The sequence below is a fragment of the Erithacus rubecula genome, assembly GCF_903797595.1.
Source record: "Erithacus rubecula genome assembly, chromosome: 9".
Lineage (NCBI taxonomy): Eukaryota > Metazoa > Chordata > Aves > Passeriformes > Muscicapidae > Erithacus > Erithacus rubecula.
In genome coordinates this window covers 23,838,070-23,856,634 of record NC_136660.1, presented here as the reverse complement: position 1 = coordinate 23,856,634, position 18,565 = coordinate 23,838,070, and the positions used below count along the sequence as shown (strand labels likewise).

Sequence of the window (18,565 nt, the reverse complement as noted above, 5' to 3'; positions counted from 1 at the left end):
TGTGTTTCAATTACAGAATAGTTTATTAAAATACAGCAAAAGAACTACCATAGGTCAGAACACAATGCAGTCTGTGAAATCATGGAATCCACCATTTGCAAGAAAGTATCTGTGTCAAGGGTCTTACTTTCAATGACTCTTTCTCATCCTCTGACTGCTGGCATTGCACACGTGCTTTCTCAAGGGCTAAATCCTTTTCTTTGAGTTCCTCTTTCAACTGATCCACCTGACGTGTGGCACTTTTCAGTTTCATGTTCATTTCTGCTACCTCATCCTAATGGAATAGGAAGTGTGATCACAGAGAGGGTTAAAGCAAGAACTTGTTTGTGCTGGGGAGTTCAGGCTATTTAGATGTTGGAAAATGTAGCCATGGTACATAAAAATAGATCTGTTGTGCCTACTGTAAGACATCACTTTTTAATCCAACAGAATAAAACAGTTTCATTAAACAACATTTTTTTGTTTATGCCAGCATGACATTGCAATACAAAAAACCTTTAAAAGATACACTGAGAAAAATAATGACCATCAATCATGAGTTTAATAAGACATTTAATTTAAAGTGCTGTTCACATTATGAGAACTAGCAGTCAATCCAAATCCTTAAGATTCTGATCACATCCATCTGTTTTTATGCTTCTAATAACATGCTTTTCCAGTAAGGTCATACATAGTTGGGCACAAATCTTTGGAGAGAAGCTGGTTTTGTGCAAGCAAACATAGCCTTTATTAAGATACCAATATATGCTAACTTGCACAGAGGTGCAAAGTGCAAAAGAGGGCTCAGTGTTTGAGAAGGCTCTGTGAAAATATTTAATATATACTTTAAGCTCAAACATAGAGCAAAAAGGCTGGTAGCAATGAAGAGAGATCAGGTCAATAGGAATACTTCTACTCACAGCACAAAGATGCCTGTCTGTACAAAATTAGCATTTCAGCTCAGCACAGTGGCTCCACATGCTATGCCATGGAATGGAGGCTAACAGAGTCAATGCTTAGACAGACATGTTCTTCTGGATGCAATGAAAGAGCTTTAGAGGCTATTACTCCTCTGCTAGAACCTACCACCTCACAGAGAAGATATTATAATCTCTCATGAGAATACATCCTCTTCCAGTACCAAACCAGGGTAGCTTAAAGCTCCTGCAGCACTATCCATCATTGTGTGGACTTACTTGACAAATGAGGGATGTTTTCTTGCATGAAGTGCATAACATAGCTAAGCAAGATCTTGAGTTATGGCAGTCTTCACCCAAACAGCACAGAGAAAGTACTGATTACCAGCAATATGTCACCAGGCCCAGCTGTTTGCACATTCAGCCACTTTCGTTGAAAGCAAAAGTTATTAAAAACTGTCTTTGGTACACAGCCTATAAATCTCTTTAGTGTTACAAAATATGACAGAGATTTAACATACAGAGCCCAGACACACCCAAATACATTCTTAATTCTTTATGTAATTCAGAACAGTAAGAATACATAATTTTACAAACTGATCTCCTAACCTACTTGCTTAAATAAATGAACTTTTAACACCAAAAGAAATCCTCAGGATAAAAGCAGTGGGTATTTATATAATATATATATATTTATATATATACATCGTTTATTACATCTATTTATATCATAATAGCAGTTTGCCAGGATGCCTTTTCCATTTTAATGATTTTAATATTATGGTACTCTGGAGACCACTGGCAAGATGGGCATGTGATAATTTCACATCAAGCAATCCAAAAATACTTGAATCCAGATTTATCTAAACAAGCTTATGTAAATTTTACTTCCAAAAATGAGAAAGACTTTGCCACAATTAAAACAACCCTCTTTTTTTGTCTCCTGACTGGCTGACCTGTTACTGAACATTGAATACCTATTTTTCTCATTGCTAAACATAACAATACCTTGGACAAAAGATCTTTTGGGGTCAGCTATTTTCTCATACAAGACTTGCTAAAAGAATTTTGTAATATGACAAGTAAGCTATTAAACTCTAAACATTGGCCTCTAACAACTGGAACTGTGAACAGCATAGTGTTACCACCTATACAACATTCAAAACCCAAAAACCAAAAGGCTGCTCCATTTTCTAACTCAGCACATAGATGTTCATTCTATATAAATAACCAAATTTATTTTGTGTGTTTTAAAATAAAAATAACTAGGAAAAAAATCAGCATTGTGATTTTTCAACCTTATTTTTCCTGAGAGATTGGTTGGGAGCAGCCAGAATCCTAACACTGCATCCACTGATGAGAGAGAGGCTGACTAAGGTCAAGAAATGTATTCCACATAAATGGCAAAATGGTGCATTCCTCATAAAATTCAACACACAGCTGCTTAGGAATGTTGACAGTTCATTCCTATGTGGTTCTTAAAAAAAACACCTACTTATTCAAACCTAACTATAAATTTGTAATTTACTATATATATTTATGTCATAAATACATATTTGGAAATAACTCAAAGCTTAAAATGACAGCTATCCAGGGTTCCAATGTCTGCCAATTACAATAGGATTTGCATAGTATTCTACAATACTATACAATACTCTTTACATCAAAATAACAGAATATATTCTTAAGTGGTATGCTCTCTTCTTCTTGTATTGCTAGTGAAATCCCCAAGGAGGAGATATGAATGGAAAGAATCATCCCCTGAGGAAAATGACTCTCTGAAAGAAACAAGCAAGGTGGAAGCATTTGGTTCTTGTCAGAAAATTTCACTTCAGCTGGGAAAGTGTTCCCTCTGCTTCCTAAATCATTATTCACAGTAATGTGCATACTCATTCAGGGCTAAGGAGGCAATCTTATTCCTCTTATACCCTATTTCACATACATGCATACAACTCCTAAAGGGATGAAACAGACTGGAGGCAGGATGGCTTTATAATTCTGTGGCTCCAGTGTACCATGATTTTATGCATGGTTTGAAGGAGGGATATTTCCACATGATGACTGTGGACTCCTATTTCCAGTCCAAATACAAATGGTGTAGATAAAACTTCAGGGACCTAAAACATTCATTTCCCCAGAATCTGCAGGAATGAAGAAGCCACTTCTGCCATTGATCCACTGAGATTCCCTTTAACAAATTAAAATTAAATCACAAAAAAAAAAAACAAGAGCAGAGAGAAAAACAAAAGAAAAAAAATGTATCCTTCTACCTTAGCTTCAATCAGATTTTCACTGTACATGGTCCTCTCTGTTCTCAGAGTTTCACAAAGTTTTTGTTGCTGTTTTAATTTAGCCACTTGCATTTCTATTTCCTTCTCATAGTCACAGATCTGCAACTGATGCATTTCAAGATCTTTCATGTGAAGGAGGACCTGGAGCAAAATGAAAGGAAAGAAATGAACATGATTAAACCATCATCACAAGATTTGAAGGATGGGACAAAGTTTGTGATTTTCTTCTAAAATGATAAGTTCAAATTGCTGTGATAAGCAGTTTTAACTACAGCTGAAAATTACTCCAGTCCAAATACAAGTTTCACCTCTTCTGACTTGCTTATCTGGGACAAAATTGCATTTTAATCTGATACCTAGGTTTTACTCAAGACCAAAATGTATAGAGGTGCACATATTTAATTTAACAACAAGCTACTGAAAGAAAATACCACCAGACAGTGAGCACAATAAAATCAACATAAACAGTTTCCATCAAGAATAGATTTCACTTATTTATGAAGCAAACCTAGATTTTGGATGTTGTTTTGGATGCCAGCTGTATTATAAGATGAATTAAAATAGTAACAACCCAATTTTTAATGAACACATGACTACAAACAGTTGAGGATCACAAACTATTCATATATAATGACTATAATAAGAAAGCCAGTTAATGTAACTTAAAATTGCTCTAAATAAGTAGGTAATCACCATTAGTTGCTTCTATGAAAGATTAGAAATAATTATGTTTAGATTACCTAAGAAGAATGGAGTATTGTAGACCATAGAAAGAAGATGATCACATGCAGTATCAATAAATAAAAAATGCAAAATTTTATAGACACCTTTATTAAGTAGTTAGTACCATAACAATACATAATTGCTATGTTAGAGTGGCAAAAATACAAATAGTTGCTGATCATTATGATGAGATTCTAAATTATTTCTTCAAAAATGCAAGAACCTTTCTCCTGCTATACAAAGCTGAAAATTGAGGAGCTCAAGGAAACAGCATTCATATAGAATTCAGCATAACAAAAAAATATGAAATAAAATAATACTAAGGAGCACACACATTAAGAACACAGTTTACCAGGTTTACTACCCAGGAGGAGAAAATGCCATCCTTAAAGCTAGGGAAAAAAATTAGGTATTATAAAAAAGCTGAGGAATCATACAGACAAAATCCAGGAGAGACCATTCCCAAATTAAGTTCATATCCCATTCTTCTGACTCCACTTTTGAAAGAAAAGGTTTGGGCTAAAATTCATGCTTGTATGTCAAAGCAGAAGAAGAAAACAAAGGTTTGCATCAAATAGACAATAAGTGCAAAGTTTGCATTTTACACTGTTGTCCCTTCCTCAGCAGTAAAGCCTTGGGGAAGTCTAACTATGGGACAGGAGCATAAATAATTAAATATTCTACCAGGTGTCTCCAACCAACTTTGAAGATAGGGGATAGCTAAGTATCAAAAATCTTATTACAGAAGCAGGAATACAATTCCAGCACATAGTAGCTGACTTCAGGTGATCCCAGAAACTGATTACAATGCAATACCAAAGCACAGTCCCAGTTTATAACCCACTCCAGCCTTTTCCTTTGCTGTTTAAACAATTTGCCAATAGTAATAGCATGGAGCAGAAATCAATAAGGCAAGTTTTCTATCTGCACTAGGGTGATCATAGGCTGGAGTAAGATTTGAAAGTAGGTCACTGCATTTGTAAGTGTTTTACTTGGTTCTGATACAATATAAGTGCAATAAGATTGTGGACAGTTTTCTGAGTTATGCTAGATGCTGACTTTGCTTTTTCAGGAATGATTAAACCCAAATAATTCTCTATTGTAAATACAGAAAAGATACATGCAATGTTTCACAACACAGCCCCATGGGAGGCTGAGCATCCTCAATTCCCAATGTATCAATAGGCACCCTACACCTCTCAGATTTGGCAATGAGGGCCCAAAGCTAAGCATATAGGACTTGGTAGTCATAGTTTTTCCTCTAGCCTCATAGCTTTTTTATCTGTACACTTCACTATCATCTACTACTGGATACTTGTTCAGTTCTATGAACCTATTCAATATGCCAGTAATGGTGCTGTCATTATTTGCTTATTCATTTTTAACCACTCCAGGAAGTGCTGCCATGGCCTTAATGATATGCCTATTGAACATCATATTTTCCAAAAGATTATGTGAATTTTAAATAGGAAATATTTCCTTTCATTTTCCTGGATAGGTTGTTAACTGTAAAGTTAACATTTTAAAAAGCTTTATTTGAAAAAAGTCAACATATTAAAGACTGGTTTTGTGACCCTTCAGAAAACACAGCCAGGGAACAGTTTCAGATGGGACTGAAAGGTATACTTCACTGCCTCCTTTTCAGCAGCCTAAACCTTACACAGAGAAACCAACATTTCATAATTGAAGAATTTCAATTCCAAAAGGAAAACATTTGCTAAAAGTTGCACTCAGTAATACAGGCTACATAACAACGACCAAAGAACAGATGTTTTTTCTCACTTGTGCTGGCTAATCTAGAAGACTTTTCAACAAGTGGCAGTGACTTGAAAATAAGCAGTCAGCCAAGGCAACAGTTAGAAGAGGAAGTCATGCATGAATTCTCACCCCAAAAATATTTTACTGTTGTGTATATAACTTTGCTGACTCTGTTCATCAGTTAATAGTAACTGATTTTGAAAGATGAATTAATTCTGCAGCTCTGTAGAGTATGTGCTGCTATAAATAGCCAGACAGCTTTCAGAGCCAGTATGGCTGCATCTCTGGACTCAGATGGGTTCGGCTCTTTTCCAGCTCTTATGCAATTCTAAAGGTGGGGTGCAACTCCTGCAAAACCAGGTTGGTGGCAAAGGGTGATGAAGAGCACTGGCTGGCCATAGCCTTACTGCCATCAGTAGCTCATTCCCCACCAGCTGTGAAATGACTCCTGTAGTTTTGACACAGCTTCTCAAGTCTGAATAGGTCAAACAGTGAACCTAAATATTACCTGTTTGCATAATAATCCTGATCCTATGTCCTCCTACCCTACATTTGGACGTGAAGAACAAGACTGATTCTCACATATTCCTGTGATCAAAACTGCTTTGCTGCTCTTCACCTGTAAGCAGGAGCCAGAAAGTGCCCCTTTGGTGAGCCAAGGAAGCCTGCCAGTCCCTTGGAAACTTTCAGCCACAATGCAGGCATGATTATACAAACAGCTCACGTGTCATAAGCCATTTACTGAGCCTCTGCCTTATAAGAAGTGATAGAAAATTTACACCCAAAGTGTCAGGGGAAAAAAAAGAAAAAGTAAGCAAGCAAACACTAGTCATTCTCACCCTCAAAATAATATGGGCAACCCCAAACAGAATTAAAAGAAAGAGCCTTGTAGTTCTGAGTGTTATGAATTACTCTCCGGCCCTAGTTTACAATGTTCTTAACTCATATCTACACTGTTAGAAATGCACTATGAGGGAAAGAAGCAAAATATGACTTTGCAACAAAGACAAATCTCACTTTGTGGAATATTATTTACAAGGAAATGACAAGAGGTATTCCAGGCAATGGAGCATATACAATTCCAAAATGATTTAAAAGCCCCTGGTCACATGAAGTTGGAAGGATAATTTTACTGTGAAAAGATAGTGAATAACTTTTGAGTTGAAACTGCTTGGAAGTTAATCTCAGTAAATCAATGAGCTCCTTGGAGGGCTCTCCTATGTGATACTCAGCAATTAATGGAACAGGTTAAAAACATGTTCCTGATTTTACTCTACCAGGAATAAAGTTAGACATAGTAATGGGCAGCAGGCAGCATAAATTCTATGCAGTATTCCTCTGCAGCTGCTCCTGGAAAACTTGTTTTGCAGTCTATCTTGAACATGCTGAGATGTTTTCACATAATGGAGCAAGCCTTCAAAATGTTAAGTACCTTACAAAGATGCTGAGCACTGTTAGCTCTCACTGCCCTCAATTTTAGGACACTGGTCGCATGCAAGATAAGGTCCTTTGCAGATAAGACAGGACAATCAAGGTGTAACTTCCAACTGCCTATGAGAATTTCAACTGTGGGACTTATGTATAAGAAGTCAAGAGGCTTTGGTTTGAACTCCAGCCCTAGCTTCATTTCCCAACTGACTGCTGAATAAGAGCAATACATGGCTGGACTCCAAGTCTCTCACAGAATTAATAAGTCTCTCTCTCCCATTGATAAAGTTTCCCTAGAGAGAGCTGAAGCAGTAGCAGGCAACATGTACTGACAACAAGAAATACTTGTACATTGAATGAAGACCACCAATCCAAGCTTTCTCTTACTGGCATGTTAGAAAGTTAATGTATCATCTTCTCAGCTCTGAGAGTAAGACAGAAAAGAATTCCTCGCACAAAGAGCTGTTCCTACCTTCTCCTTGAGCTCACTTGTTTCATTGATGAAACTCTCTCTTTCCTTCTCCAATTGGTAAATAATCTTCCTTTGTTTCTGAGCTTCTATCTTATAACCGTGGATTTCTGTTTCCAAGTTCTGTTTTGACTGTTCATGGAGCTTCACCAAATCTATCTGCTTCTGAGTAGCATTTATAGCTTTGATCAAGCTCTAAAGGGAACAAAAAAATAATGAGTCTTGAGCTGAAAATGCAACATTGTCACCACTATGACAAAAGCATGTCATTGTCGAAGTGGATTACAGACTTTCCAATGTTATTATTTCTTATCTAATTTGTTCAGGTGAAATACTTGAACCTTAAATTTGATTTATAAAACAAAATCTCCAGCACAGCTGCTAAACAGACATTTTCCTGATTTCAAGTCAAAACAGTAGTGTCTGCAATACAAAGAATAAAATTGACAGGATTGTTTTCGAGTGGATATAACTAACGACTGGAAAATCCTTACCAGCTTTAAGGCATTTTGATTGTAAAACATGCCAATAGCCAGTAGCATTAATAACAAAGCCAAATAGACTACTTTCTCATGTTTTAAATAGAAAGTTCAAGCCTGAAATTAACTAAACTTACTTTAAAATTTTGCATAAAGATCAGAAAACATCAACATATCATCTTTACAAAATTAGCCTCCCGGTCCCACCTCAAAATTTCTTTCCCTATACAAAAAAATATTTGTTACCTGTCTAGCCTCTGCTAGATTCAAGACACAGGATAGTGAGTCTACACCAAATAAAGAATGTCAGAAATCATCTTTAGCATTGAATTTAGTAGATAACACTTCAGGACTGCCCATAAACATGAGATGCTATACTGCAATACAAGAACCTTGGGCTGATGAGAAATGACCAGTATAAGAAACAGATCTAAAAGCAAGGATTGCTACTCGAGCTGCTACACAGCATATCAACACTCTGGCTGTTCTTTTGTTAGCAAGAACTCAGTTTGCCTGGATTAGTACTAAGTTTCATAAGATACAGAGTGTAAAAGCACAGATGTAACAAACTCTTCGGACACCAAATAATAGGTTTGCAGGTTGAACTCCCTGATGGTTTACAAGTTAAAACTTAGACATCTGCGTTTAAGGATACTACCGTTATTTCAGAGCACAGAAAATAAGTAATTTATGCACATGCTTAAAGAAATCTGAAGGCTTTAACTTAACATGATGTACTCTACACTTCTGTGTTGCTGTGAATGTTTAAGCTAGAGGCATTTCATTCTCAAGCTGTGAGGCTTATCAATATGACCAATGCAAATTCACCTGGTTTAGCATGTCCCTTTCCCTCACAAGCCCATCCGCGGTTCTCTTGTCAGTCTCTGCTTGCTTTTTGGCTGTCTCCAACTCTAGAGAAAAAGAGGAAACACAATGAATTCCAGGTTCAAAGTGTACAGCTGTTAAAAATGCAGAAACAATTCACTGGGCTTTTTTCAAAGCCTTGACATTACATAACCTGTTCAATTAACTGTGAACAGGTTTTACAACCCTACATATCAGCTGATGTTAATACTTCTTTGGGTACCTATAATAACTTAGAAGAACTCAGAAAACAGATTCACCTGTGTCTTAGGCACCTACCTTTTTCCAGTCTGATTATTTGATTTTTTAGCATGTTTTTTTCATGTTCTGCATCAACTTTTTGTTCCTCTGCAGTACGCAGCTTATTCTGGAGAACATCTCTCACTTTGCTCAGCTTTGAAATTTCAACGCGCATCTGAGCTGCTTCATCCTGTGCCTCCTACACAACAGCAACAAGGAAAGGGGAAAGAAAGCATCCACAGAAAGAAAGAAGAAAATGCTTTTTATTTTTATTCCATGAAACTCAGGAAGAAAACATGTGAGTGCTGTGGGTCAGCTGCAGAAACAGAATTAGCTAATTGGACAATATTTAGACTAATTTAAACAAAGCCAGCTTGGGAAAGGAAAATGGTAATCAAATCTTACACTTCAGGGCTGAAGATGATCAGTAAAGAACCTCCAGCTGTAAGCCTCACACAGCACTACACAATTAGTCCAGCAGATTACAAACAGGCAGCTCAATTTTCATTTGAAAATGAAATGTGAATAAATGAATAGTCACTAGCGACTAGTGAGGAGAAAGGTATCTGTACTGTGGTCTGATTGCATGGCCCTAAATAGCAGCTATGTATTATCCCTATCTCTTTTTATAGCCTATGGTTTTAAAGGAAAAGCAAAATAAGGAGTCTGTCTCACTTGCTATACAATGGAGGAAAAATATAATCAATCAAAATAATGCATAACTGGTTACTGGGAAACATAACCAATAATCACAACAGCAATCAGTCTTTTTCCTTTTAAGAAGTAAGTATAACTTTGTATAATTCAGTGCCACTGCTAGGTTTTACAGCCATCACAGACTACAGTGTTCCACTTACAGCCTCAGATACTGATTCTGTGAGAAGGGGAATCCTGCTATGAAGCATCCTCTGGGAGAATGGGAATCTCCTCAGTTCTTACTACAATAACCTTCAAGAGCTTTAAGAGTACTTTGACAATTCACATTGCCCAGCACAGAGCATGGTATTGAAGGCACACTCCTTACAAAAACTGCACCCCAGATCATGACTAGGACTCTTAAGCTTCAGCAGCTAGCTTAACTACTAACTGAGCAGTATCACCTATTTTTTTTTGCTCCCAGAAGTCCATGTGCATGAATCTAAAAGTTCCATCAACTTTTCTTGAAATCAGGACAAGATAATAGAATCAACATCCTCAGACACTCTAAAGTCCCAGATGTAAGTCATGTTTGTAAAGTTTTAAACAATGATGGTATTGGTAATTATAAAACTGGATAACCTGGAAAAGGCATTAATTTGTTTTTCCAATAGGCGAGAAAAACAGTCTTCAGTTTGCCTAATAAAATACAACAGAAAGAAAGCTCTTATCATCCTCCATTAAGGATCCAAATCAGAATCATCTATGTTGTATTAGTTGTGAACTGAGTTTTTAATCTGCCAAGGGTTAGTTTCTATCAGACTAACAGCCTCTGTTGGCAAACAAGCTTTTTATTTAGGTGAATTAGTTATATCCAATAAAACTCACAAAGATAATTATTTTATACCAAAATTTTCTAATGTTTAGTGTTTTAACCCCAATGGTGGCACAAAATGCAAGATATGGTAAATAGCATAATAGCATCCAACATCTGTCCATTACCCTTTGTCAAGTGCTCTCAAAGTACTCTAAAAAGAATATACAGGAATCCTTTCATTCTTCCTCCACTGAAACTCATCTGCTTCTGAGTTGTATAAAATGACTGTTAAGTAATGTGAAGTCAGGCAACAAAACCATTTAGATCTCAAAGTAAACACCATCTTGGCTAATATTTTATTTTCTCAACCAATACTGCGGGGGGAAGAAATTTTAGTGTTGAAAGCAATTCCCTTCAGTGGAAACTACCCAGGATGCCAATGTTGTAATTTATTAACATTTTTCAATCGATTTTGACAAAATTCAAATTACATTAATCATTGTAAGAAAGTAATTGTTCTTATTTGAAGATCTCAGGATTGGATAGAGACTCCATGTTTGTGACTACATATTCTTTATGAACAGAGTGTGTTGAGCATTTTGGTTCATGTGTTTTATGAAACAACTCCTCCAGAAGAACAGGTGCTACATTATCAGATGAGAGGGTTGGAGACTGCCATGACCACGGTACTGCCACAGAAAGAATGGCATCCAGCATCAGCCAGATCTATTCCTGAAAACCATTTACATTTCCTCCAAAACTACCTATGGGAACTTTCAGAACAAGAACTGAAGTTATCCCTGTCCCAAGTGCTAAGGTGTCATTGGAATTATACAGCTGGTAGGATGCACCTTCTGGAACTTACTTTCAGTTGTGCCGTCTTCTGACCGATGTCCTTGATCCAATCACCAATCATTGCATTCTGCTGCTCACTCTCATGTGAAAGCTTCTGATATTTCATCTTCAATTGCTCAAGTTCCTTACCAGCTTTTTCATTCAAGATCTGTTAGATTAAAAAACAAACCTATTAATTCTTCCAAATCTCATTACAATATCTACATACACCTGAACACAGAACCTTCTTGCTACCCAGGAGATAAAAGCTGCTGCAGACTGTTGTCTGCTCAAAAACCAGTCTTCACTGTTGATGAAATTACTAATATTACTAAATATGATACATGGTCATGATGATATGGAGAAATCATAATTTCTAATGAACAACACATCCAGTGTCCTTTTTTTTTTTTTTCTGGAAGCTTAGCAGGCCTCTATTGCAGGTGGTAGATATATATTTTAATTCTTGTTAGGCATTTGGCAGCCATCATAAAATCAAGCTTGCTACATACAATTACAGAAAATGAGTATGAGATTCAGATCACTTCAATCAGCAGAGGGCTGTTTCATGAGCAAGCATCTTACATTAATGTGCTGAAAACATTTCTCTGGGTACATGGTTTGCTGAGAACAGGACAAAGCACTTTGCTCTTTAATTTTCTTCAGTTAAACATCTGGAATAGTGGTTTTGTGGTTTCTGTACAGAACATATATTTCAATACTGGAGCTACCAGATTTATCTTCTGCTTGTTGGAAATTTCCTTGCAGATATTACAGATATAAATGAGGAAATAACAACCATCATATTTTTCACTCTTGATGAAGTCAATATATTTTGTGTCCTTATAAAATATTAAAGGAAGAGAAGTAGAATCTAGTGTAAAAACAAGGAATACTCTTTTTTATATTGCAAATGTCAGGATAACACTGTTTCAAGCAATCCTTTATTCAGTTTTGGACAGGGGTGGGATAAGGCTTATAGCAGTTGTGCCAAACCATTTTCAATGTCATGCACAAAAGGTTATTTCATTAGAAATTTCTAATAAAATAAGAATAAGAATAAAAGAATAGCAGGCATCACAAACAACTACAATTTAATTGAGACAATAACCTCAAATTGCAATAGCTGTGTCACCTTCTTTTGAAGATCTCTACTCTGATCTTTGCAGAGTTGGATAACCTCTGTTTCTGTGTTTTGGACAGACTTCTAGCAAAAGACCATTCAAGGCCTTCACAAACACCTTGAAGGCAGCACAGGCAAGACACACAATGCAGAAGTCTGGCTAATTAGCCCACACACTGCACTTTATGTGAACTCTTGGTTTCCAAGACAGGTTGGATAATTGAATGTCCCTAAAATCTACACTTTGAAAGGCTGAAAGAGAATGTAAAAAGGAGGAAGAATGGAAGAGAGCCAGGAATTGCATATACAATGTGATTGCCATGGCAGATGATGGAGCTGCCCTCAAAAGCTGCATCAAATCAGCAATATTCAGAGAAATAATCAAGTCTTCTCTCTATCTCTTTATGTTGAGTAGTTTATTAAGACTTTGTGTTGACTAAAGATTGGTACAGACTTCTACCTTCTCAAATTCAGGGACCAAAAGGGAAGAAAAAGCTATAAAAGTCATAAATTTACAAGATACACACAACTCACAAGGAAGTTTCCCTTGAGGTAGGACTGGTTTACAGTGATGAGATCGCCCCTGCCATTTACTGAAATTGCTTTTCTGAGAGTTTCTCAAAGTCAGGGGAAATGGACTGAAAACCTGAAAATTCACACACTTGCAGAACACTATGTTAGGCCATGTCCACATAAAGTTTTTAGAAACAGAATGAGGAAAATCAATCAAAAAGGTTTATGAAGACAGTTCCTTGCCCTTTCACAGGCTTGAGAGGCAGATAAAAATTATTGTGAAAAAGAAGAAAGGGGATGGAGGTAAAATTATTTTACCAATGCCACTAGACACAATCAATAGCAAAACTGGCAATATAGTCAGAAGTCCAACCTGGCAGTCTTCTGCTCCTATAGATCATCCATGCTCCTCACAGACTGTCTCATTTGCTGTGATTTTTCAAGATGAACAATATCATTGCAATCCACTACTGATTTGTGTGAGAAATCTATCTGAAATCTGTCAGCAAGTTATACATACTTATTTATTAGTAAATTAATATAAATGTATAAATAAATGTTTATTAAAATTTAATAACTTAATAACTCCTTCCCTCTCCTTTCAGGAAAATCCATTTTCTTCTTAATTGCACATTTTACTCAAATCTTAGACCTGATGAATACAGTGTGCCATGTACCCTACCTTCTGCTCTCTGAGATTATTTTCTATTGTCAGTTGTTCCTCTTTGCCATTCTCTATCTGTTGCTGTAACTTCTGGACCTCAGCTTCCTTGTTATCTATTTCAGCCAGAAGATTTTTCAGCTCAGTCTCCATTTTTTCCTTCTTCCGTGCCTCTCGTAACTCCTCATTTTGACGCACCTGGATGTCTTGCTGAAGCTGAAATTATAGAGAAGAAAACACTTTTAAATTCTGCTGCCTTTTACTCAGGAAAACATGTCCTCTCACCTCTCTGACTATGCTTGATTTTATAAACAAGAGCTTCTATATTACTGCTACCACCACTATATGCCAGGTCTTCTCAAAAGAAATTACATTTTCTAATAGTTAAATAAAAAGTTCTGCATGAGGGCCCTATTTGTTGATGATAAAATTTGTTAAACACCAGTCAGTTCACTCAGACAGAAGGGTCTGATACAGTTCAAACATAAAAGCATTCCTCTGGAGATGGAGTGGCACAAATGTCTTTACTGTTATAAGTTACTTGCAAAGTGGTACTTTTGGAATGCAGCATTAAAATTAATTGGGGCTTGATGTTGTATTGCTAGGATTTTTTTTTTTTTTTATTCTCTCTGACTACCAGAAACACTTACTACACCGATATTAAAGGAGAGATGTCAGACCAGTGTTCATTTTCACAACTGGTTCAATCTTTCCACTCTCAAAGTTCCTATGTGAGAACTCTGAAAGAGGAAATTTTTCCCATATTTAATGGACTGTCCTGTGACTACTGCTCTCTCCCTCCACAAAAATTTGATGGAGCAGAATCAGCAGAGAGGAGACACAGGGGGCTGATCCATATGGAAATATTCTGTTCAGCCAGGGACCAGCAATTGAAAGATGTTCTTTGCTTAAGGATTCTTCCCCCTCTGAGCCCACAGATGAAAAGCTGCCAGAACTGACAGGGTCTTCAACAGGATCTTCAAAGAGACATTGTCATTTAAGCAGTCTGAAGTGGAGAATAATTTCATACTGGGAGAATGGAAGGTGATTACAAATGCTGTAACAATTCTGTAAATTTAAGGGCTGATGAAGTGAGTATCAGAAGATTAAGGCTGCCAAGATTCAACAAGTTTTGACTCTTTTCTCTCATGCCCACAATGCCGTCAGAAAAACAAAGATTTTATATTCTCTTTTAGTACATTCCCAGTCATCAGTTTTAGACATAGAAACTATTTCTGTGCATGAAACCTAGACTGATCATTACTTTTCTATTTGTGATTCATAAAAAACTGAAAGCTAAATGCTCCTTCTACCTCTTCTCTGTTCTTCATTTAAGCGTGATTTTCTACTCTTCCCTTCTTCTGGTGTCTTACTCCAGTCCCTCTTTATATTCTGCTTTAATCTTTCATTTCTCATTATTTATGATTATATATTTCATTTACCAGTATCCCATCTTCCACCTTTTCCTATTTTCCATTCAGTGGCTATTCCACTGATCCTCAGTTTTTTTTACCTCTAGCTGCTCTATGCATATGAAGAAAGCCATACATATTGATCACAAGGAACAACTGTCTACTCAGATGGTCAGCAAAACAGAAAGCCTAACTTAAGCTGAGATGGAGTATGACTGCTCTCCAAATACAATTGCATGGTGAAAAATTTTAGTTGAAAACAGTAATCCAGAATCAATGTAATGAAGAAAGTAGGAGGTTCCTAACCATGAAAAAAATAAGGATCTGGAGAAGCTCGCCACAAAGAGGAGAGAAAACAACTTCATTATTTCTAAAGTCAGATTTTGATACGTTCTTAAAAATGAAGGTATCTCATAATATGGCAACCACTGCCAACATCAAGGGATCAAGAAACTCCATTCCAAGTCTATGTTCTAAGTGTCTCTTTCAAGGCATAAGGATTTACAATACAAAAAAACATCCCATTTCTTCAGCATTAAAGATGATTACAATTCACAAAAAGTAACCTTGGCCTCATTGGGGCATTGGGAAGCTATGGAAGCAGCTGGTACAAGACAGTACACTTTGCAAAGTACACAGCCTAGAACTACAGAAAAATACAAAAGTCATCCATAGCAGAGCACTCCTGAAAATGTTTAAGATTCAAAAGAACTGGTAGTAGTATATCAGTCACTGGAGATCAATTGCAAGTGTGGAGAAAGGCTCAGGACAAAGCCGAAAATCACCATCTGATGATCAGTACAGACCTCCAAAACAGATTGCTCTGCCTCATTTTTGGCCTTTTCTGTTTCCTGCTGCTGCTCTGTGATCTCAGTGAGACTTTGACGTAACTTCACAACTTCTGACAACAGCTGGTCTCGCTCCTCTGTTACCTCTTCTTGAAATCTTAGCAAATCCTCAACACTGGAAGCAAGGAAATAATAGTCAAGTGGTGTCACAGGCCATTTCTGTTCTTCCTCCTATGCCAGAGAAAGACCTACATCAGAAAGAGGAGTTTAATTTTTTCTTTCCATTTTGAACTCCCCTGTATTAAGACTGATGGTCAACTGAATTATAGGCTTTATCTACTGTGATGAGTCACCATCAACCAAGGGAAAACTCTTTCTTGTTGTATCACATCCTCATGGGTCTGAATAAACCTTTTTCCCAGAAAGGTAACAGGGACAAAAAAAATCCCTCTTCTATGCCCCAAATTAGTCAAGGACCAAAAACGTTCCACTATTGTAACCAGTCTCTCTGTACCCCACTTGACTTGGACACCTAATTAGGTTGTGTCTTACAGTCATATAATGTAAAATCAAAAACTGACTTTCTTGTTTTGACAGATTTACAATATGAAAGGAAGTCCAAGCTGTGAGTTGAAGCTCAATCTTCAAAAGCAGCCTAATTGTTCTTAAAGATTATAGGGTTTTCAAGACTGAAATCTGCAAAGGAGTTACTTAGGCTCATGGCTTTGTCACTGGACAGGGTATTTAAGCACAGAACTGGAGGGCAGTCCAGAGGGAACTTCAAGAAGAAATTGTAAGCTGGCAGGTCTCAGCAGCCTAGGCAGAGCTGGAAACAGGAGTGAGGTGTTGGCAAAGTAACAGCTCCTGGGTCTTGCAGGAAAATGCAAAAAGCAGACAGAGAAAGAAGACTTTAAGGAGAGTTATACAAGGGGGAGGCTGAATGACCAAGCTTTGAGATCCAAGGAAAGCTGTTAAACAGGTCCAGAACATTTCAGGCACAAAAGGTGAAGGAGTGGATTCCTCATTGACCCAGGTGGTTTATGTGCTGGCACATTTGTTGGAGGAGGAAGTGTCTGTGCAGACAAGACCTTCTGTTTTCGCAGCCTGGATACACAGAGTGCAGAGACAAGCAAGTCCCATACATATCCTGCATGTATATTATAAATAAATACCTTAAACAGTGTGAAAATTTCAATCCATAATCAGGAAGGTCAACCACCAGCAATTTCAGTAGAAACTGCACAGGCCATAGGGTGAATACACTTAATCTTCTCTTTGAGTTAAAGTTAATGTTACAGCATAAGCAGTCTCTGAGGACCTGATACAACAAACAGTAGATCCTGGAAATTTGCTGAGCAGCTCCAGAGGATGATTATTATGTGCACAATGCAGAGGCTCCATCTCAGACTAGGTCCTATGTGTGTTTGGTTAAAAAAAACCAAAACATAATCTTCCAAGTGTATAAATATTAAATACAAACAAGAACACAGACAGTGTTAAAGCCTTGTAACAAAGCTAGGAAAAGGAGAGAAATCAAGTGTCCTGCCTTCTTGCTTTATCCATTTGGCCTTGCTGCTGTGAAATGTAAAAATGTTGACAGGATCCTATTCTCAAAGTATGCTGAATAGTTTGTCAGATAAAACAATATGATACATACTGAGAAAGTGCATAGTATTCATTTTATTTGATCTCTCAGCTTAATCCAATACTGAATGAACTCAGCCAGAGCCTGATTCTTTTCTTGCTCACCACATAAACACACAGACAAATAAATGTGTATTCATGAGAAAAGTAAAAGGCAGAAAAGATCTCTGTTTCCACTGTGTCTACATGGCTAAACAAAGTACAGAATGATAGAGAATCAGATCAGGCTTTCCCTCTCCCTAAGGAAAACTTACTTGTACTCCTGTCCAGCTCTTTCCTTCATTAAATTATTTAGGCGTGAAATTTCCTTTTTCAGTGAATTAATTGTCTCCTTAGTTTTCTGTTCCCTTTCATAGGCTTTATCCACCATTTTCCAGGCCTTTTCAAGCTCCTAGGAATGAAACAGAAAATTATTACACAAATTAAATTGCATTTAAAAATAACCACAAATTAAAAATTAATTACCTTGCATTTTCTTTAATTGAGAAAATAGATTTTTGTGCCTTTTCCTTATTAGGTTCATAACAGTCCCCTTCATTTAGTATCTTTTATTTTGGCTGAGAGCATAACAAACATTTTGAGCCATTCAGGCTAGGTTAATTTACAGCAGAAAAGCTCTAATATATTTTCTTTAACATACAGATCTGAACATTATCAAATCTCACTCTGTGAGGCTTTGATCACTGAGTACCACCAATATCAGTAAAAATTTACTGACAATTCAGTACCCACAAAGGTATCACCTACTTAAATTGCTCATGTCTGTAAAATTCCTATTAGCTGTTAGGATGATGAGTATCCAATTTGATTTGGATGAGAAAATGATGCTACCCAAATTTTCTGCCTCTGTTCATTTTCATCTGTGAGGACTTAGTGTAATTTGATTTTAACTAATTATTTAGACAAGGCATAATTCTTCAAATTTTAGCACATGGAGTTACTTAAATGACAGATTTGTGTGCCTCTCACAAGCCTAGGGTTTGATACCC

The 18,565-nt window shown here is 36.8% G+C and overlaps 1 protein-coding gene across 1 annotated transcript in view; it reads right to left on the bottom strand.

Annotated features, from left to right (window-relative positions):
- The window catches only part of CFAP58 (cilia and flagella associated protein 58), a 56,385-nt gene that overhangs the window by 31,748 nt on the left and 6,072 nt on the right, over positions 1-18,565 (bottom strand). The window contains exons 3-11 of the mRNA XM_079312067.1: positions 17,831-17,967; positions 15,951-16,107; positions 13,754-13,948; positions 11,467-11,604; positions 9,188-9,347; positions 8,873-8,955; positions 7,569-7,760; positions 3,167-3,328; positions 128-274 (exon numbers count right to left, since the gene is read on the bottom strand). Coding sequence (XP_079168193.1) covers positions 128-274; positions 3,167-3,328; positions 7,569-7,760; positions 8,873-8,955; positions 9,188-9,347; positions 11,467-11,604; positions 13,754-13,948; positions 15,951-16,107; positions 17,831-17,967 — 1,371 coding nt within the window. The remainder of the gene's footprint in view (positions 1-127; positions 275-3,166; positions 3,329-7,568; positions 7,761-8,872; positions 8,956-9,187; positions 9,348-11,466; positions 11,605-13,753; positions 13,949-15,950; positions 16,108-17,830; positions 17,968-18,565) is intronic.